The following is a 4,998-nucleotide window of genomic DNA, read 5'->3' as shown; positions in this document are numbered from 1 at the left end:
AAAATCTATGGTTCAGTAACAAATTTTGGAAAAGAAACTAAGAGAGAAGATTTCAGCCATATAAAACTATATTTTTGTTACTGTCTAGTTAATTACTAACCATGATTATTGACATTTTACTGTGTCTAAAGTATAAATTTAAATTTTTGGCATGTATGTGAATGTATATGTGTGTATGCATAGGGACAGAATGCATGGAGGGGGATAATAGTCAAATCTTTGAATATCTACTACATATCATATCCATAATTATGTATATATAATTCTCTATATAAGTATATATAGTGTATTAATACAAGCCATATCAAAAGTGTTGAATTTTCTTTATTCTATTTTTAAAGTCACTGCTCTAAACATGGACAAAGAATCATCACTAGGATCTTCAAAAGATGTCCAGCTGGTTTGCCATCCCGACCAGGAGGTTTCTTCTCTAGTATTGTGCTGCTTTTAGTTTATCCAGATTTTGAATTTGCCTCATTCCTGGCACTGCTGATTGAACCATCCTGGGAACATATTCCAGTCACATGGTTTTCTGCCTCATAGCTTCCTCTAGAACCTGGAAGCATACTAACAGGAAAGTTCTCAGCCCTAGTGACATCTGCAGACCCATTCCTGATTCAGATCCAAAGACTAAAACCCTAAATATGGCCTCACGATCCCATTTCAATATTCCTGGCTGTGTGCTCTTTGTTTTAGGTGGTTTCTGTTTTTCTGGAGTCATCTTGTGTTGTGTGTTTCCCACATCAAATCCAGCATAGATGAAGAATTTAGAGTAATATTTTTACAATAAAAATTTCTCCAGCATAACGGCCCCTGCTACCCATCTGAATATCACTCTTGAATGTTCTTATATTAACATCAATTTTTTTATCTTTTGGTAATGCAGTTATGTGGAAGGGAAACATCACCAACATCAGAGAGTTCATCCTTGTGGGCTTCCCTACAGCTCACTGGCTGCAAATGCTGCTCTTTTTTATCTTCCTCCTAACTTACTTGTTTGTACTTTTGGAGAATCTGGTCATCATCTTTACTGTGTGGGTCACTGGGTCCTTGCACAAACCCATGTACTATTTTCTAGGTAACATGTCCTTTCTGGAGGCCTGGTATATTTCTGTCACTGTACCTAAGATGCTGGCTGGATTCCTATTTCACCCCAATACCATTTCCTTCTTGGGATGCATGACACAGCTCTATTTCTTCATATCTCTTGCCTGTACTGAATGCGTACTTTTAGCTGCCATGGCCTATGATCGGTATGTAGCCATATGTTGGCCTCTTCGTTATCCAGCCATGATGACCACAGGGTTTTGTGTTCAGCTGACCATCGGTTCCTGGGTGAGTGGTTTCAGTATCTCCATGGCAAAGGTATACTTCATCTCCCGAGTTGCCTTCTGTGGCAATAATATCTTGAACCATTTTTTCTGTGATGTGTCACCTATCCTTAAAGTGGCCTGTATGGACTTATCTATGGCTGAGAAGGTAGATTTTGCCCTAGCCATTGTCATCCTTGTGTTTCCTCTCTCAGCCACAGTCCTTTCCTATGCCTTCATTGTCTCTACCATCCTGAATATACCCTCAGCCACTGGGCAGCGGAAGGCCTTCTCCACCTGTGCTTCTCATCTTACAGTGGTGGTCATTTTCTACACAGCTGTGATCTTCATGTATGTCCGACCTCGGGCCATTGCTTCATTTAATTCTAACAAGTTGATCTCAGCTGTCTATGCTGTCTTCACTCCCCTGCTCAACCCAATCATCTATTGCCTGAGGAACAAGGAAGTCAAAGATGCCATCAGGAAAGCCATAGGAAGTGGCAGAGCCCTGTCCTTGGGAGATTCTCTTTCCTAAAGTGACTTAGATATTTATCATTTGACTTAGCCTCAGAAAACACATTTGTTGGAGGAAATTCTGTAACTGTATCATACTGCATTAATTGAACAATTTAAGGACATAGAAAAAGATAAAGATCCTAATAATCACAGAGAAACTTCTTTTTCTGTCAGGTCCTAATTAAATACTATTTCATAGAAACAGATTTAGTAAAAACATACATTAGCCAAAGAATTATAAAGGAATTTTATTACCTATGAAATACTCTGAATAAATAATCAGCTATTACTGAACTGTTGCTAGAGTTCTGTTGATAATGTTATTGCATTCTGAATTATTCTGTTTTAAAAGTCTTTGACTCAGCAGGGATACACAAAAGGAAGTCTCTGTGAAAAATTTTCTATGGACTACCATTCTTTGATGTGGGATGGAGACTGGTTTTTTAGTCAACCACAACTCATTTTGGTTAGTTTTAAAATTTAGTAAAATGAGAAAAAATTTCCTTTTAGCTGTAACAGGAATATTGTAATGAAGTCCATGCATTACTTCTCATGACATAAAGGAAATAAACACACACACATTTCTACTTTAATTATCTCCTTTAGTTGGAGCTTCTACATATGAAATGTAGATGAAATAGTGGAAAGTCAGACTATGGGAAGTTGGAAATGGCTTGGCGATTCATTAGAGCACCTTTGTTTCAGGTAAAAAATAACATTGGCATTGATGTGAAACCAAGTGCTTTTGGTTAGGCACCCTTTGGCCTTGATATGAAGAATATTCCAAGTTTTAGAGTACATTCACATTTTAATAAGTTTCACTTTTGATTTGGAAAGGTCAATGCTCTATCCTAACAAGTTAAATATACTTTCATGCAGTAATGAGACAATAGAAGAGAACTGGGTGTTGTTGGGTTCAGTGGGAATGATGAATTGGTAAACTCATGGAATGAGATCTTCTAAGACTTTAAAAATGACTTATGGAGTGGCAGATCAGGATTGAGCCAGCGACCAGATCCAGTCAGCGATCTCCTCCAGAACAGGTACAGGGGAGTAACCGCTGAGTGAGTGAGACAGAGTCAGAGACCACTTAGGGTCTGGACATGAGTCTGGAACCTTTAAGGGAGTATACCTAAGCCAGGAACCAGAGATCTCAGTGGGGCCAGGAGTGAGTCTGGGACATCAGAAGGAGTAAGCCTGAGCTAGGTCCTCTGCAGGTCCAGTCACACTCGATCCTGGGACCTCCAAGGCAGTAGACAGGAACCAGAAACCTTTCCAGGTCCAAATCCAACCCAGGGACTATGGCAGGAGGAAATCCAGACAAGGATTTTCAGATACAGGTCAAAGCCAGTAACCTAGGCCAAAATTGCCCTGAAACAAGGAACTCCACCTTGGGCAACAAATCCCAAAGGATTTGGACTGAATGAGCTACCTAGGACAGAGAGGGTCTGAGGAAATTAGATCCACCTGAAGCAGAAGCCAGGAGTATATCCAGTCCCAGGAGTCAACCCAGTCCAGTGACAATGCCCCATCAGAATCGAGCTAGCAATCTGATTCAGAGTCAGTGATCTCCACTGGAACCAGAGTGGGACTGAACCAGCTATCTAGGACAGAGATGGAACAGGTTCCACTGGGAGAAGAAGCCAGGCGCAAATCCAGTCCCCGGAACCAACCCAGTTCCAGGACACTAGCAGATCAGGATTGAGCCAGCACCCAAATCCAGAGTCAGTGACCTCCATCGGCACAGATACAGGGAAGTAACCACTGAACAAGTGAGCCAGAGACAGAGACTGATGAGTGTCTAGATGTGAATCAGGGACCTTCAAGGGAGTAGACCTAACCCAGGACCCTGCTGGGTCTGGACATGTGTCTAGGACCCCCCAGGAACTAGATCTGAGCCAGGACCTCTGCCAGTGTGGGCATGAGTAAATCTGGGACGTCTGAGAGAATAGACATCAACCAGAGATCTTGGCAGGCCTAGGTGTGGGTCTGGGACCTAAGAAGGAGTAGGTTTGAGCTAGGACCTCTTTGGGTCTGGGCATTAGTTTGGGACATCAAAGGGAATAGGCAGGAACCTAAAATCTTTGTGGACCTTTGAGGGAGTGAGCACGTCCTCTCTGGGTCAAGTTGCACTTGAGCCTGGGACATCCGAGGCAGTAGACCAGAGCCAGAAACTTTTCCAGGTCCAACTCCAAGTCAGGGACTTCTGCAGGAGTGGATACAGACCAGGATTTACAGAAACAGAGCAAAGTCAGTAGCTTAGGCTAAAGTAGGCCTGAGACAGCAAACTCCAAGGAGGCAGAGCAAAGCCCAGGAGTGCTGAGCTATCTCTAGGAACACAGAGTAACCAATGGGGTAACTAGAATGTGACACTGACTGTACCACAAGGAAAAACCATCTGGGCTTTGGATTCACTGGCACCTAGAAGATTATTCAACAGAATCTCAGACAGCACAAACCACTCCTATTAGAGGAAAAGATGAGTAGAAAATGTAATAACACACACAACACTGCAAAGAGAAACACAACACCAGTAAAACCCAAAGACCCTACAACAGCAAAACCTGAACAACTAAATATGGATGAAGCAGAAGAAAATGACCTATAAAATAACTTTAAGAGAAATTTTGAAACTCTTAAAGAGGAAATGAAAAATTCCCTTAAAGAAATGGAGGAAAGACAAACAAAAAGTTGGAAGACATCAGCAAATCACTTAAAGAAAACCAAGAAAAAAATCAAACATATGAAAGAAACTATTCAGTACTTGAAAACTGAAGTAGAGACAGTAAGGAAAAACAAGCCAAAGGAATTATAGAAACAAAAATCATGAGAAAATGATAAGGAACCACAAACACAAGCATGAACAGCAGAATACAAGAGATGGAAGAGAGAATCTCAAGTGCTGAAGATACAGTAGAGGAAATAGACTTGTCAGTCAAAGAAAACATTAAATCTAACAAAAGTTTAACCCAAAATATCCAGGAAATATGGGACACCATGAAAAGGCCAAACCTAAGAAGGAGAAGAAGTTCAACTCAAAAGCACAGAAAATATATTTAACAAAATCATAGAAAAAAACCTTTCCCAACCTAAAGAAAGATATGCCTATGAAGATACAAGAAGCTTACAGAACACCAAATATACTGGATCCAAAAAAGTCCCCTCACCACAT

General features: G+C 40.9%; 1 protein-coding gene across 1 annotated transcript; it reads left to right on the top strand.

Moving 5' to 3' along the window:
• The first annotated feature begins 888 nt into the window (after window positions 1–888).
• On the top strand, window positions 889–1,845 carry LOC126495056 (olfactory receptor 6). Its single transcript, XM_050132664.1, has one exon. The coding sequence runs from the start codon at window positions 889–891 to the stop codon at window positions 1,843–1,845; it is 957 nt and encodes a 318-aa protein (XP_049988621.1).
• The last annotated feature ends 3,153 nt before the right edge of the window (window positions 1,846–4,998 follow it).

Source organism: Alexandromys fortis, unplaced genomic scaffold (assembly GCF_014885135.2).
Source record: "Alexandromys fortis isolate MF-2015 unplaced genomic scaffold, M_Fortis_MF-2015_v1.1 scaffold_435, whole genome shotgun sequence".
Lineage (NCBI taxonomy): Eukaryota > Metazoa > Chordata > Mammalia > Rodentia > Cricetidae > Alexandromys > Alexandromys fortis.
This window is presented reverse-complemented; position numbering and strand designations above follow the sequence as displayed.

Bases quoted from the DNA above. Each gene is read 5' to 3' on its own strand.
- LOC126495056 (XM_050132664.1), top strand. From the start codon at position 889: ATGTGGAAGGGAAACATCACCAACATCAGAGAGTTCATCCTTGTGGGC.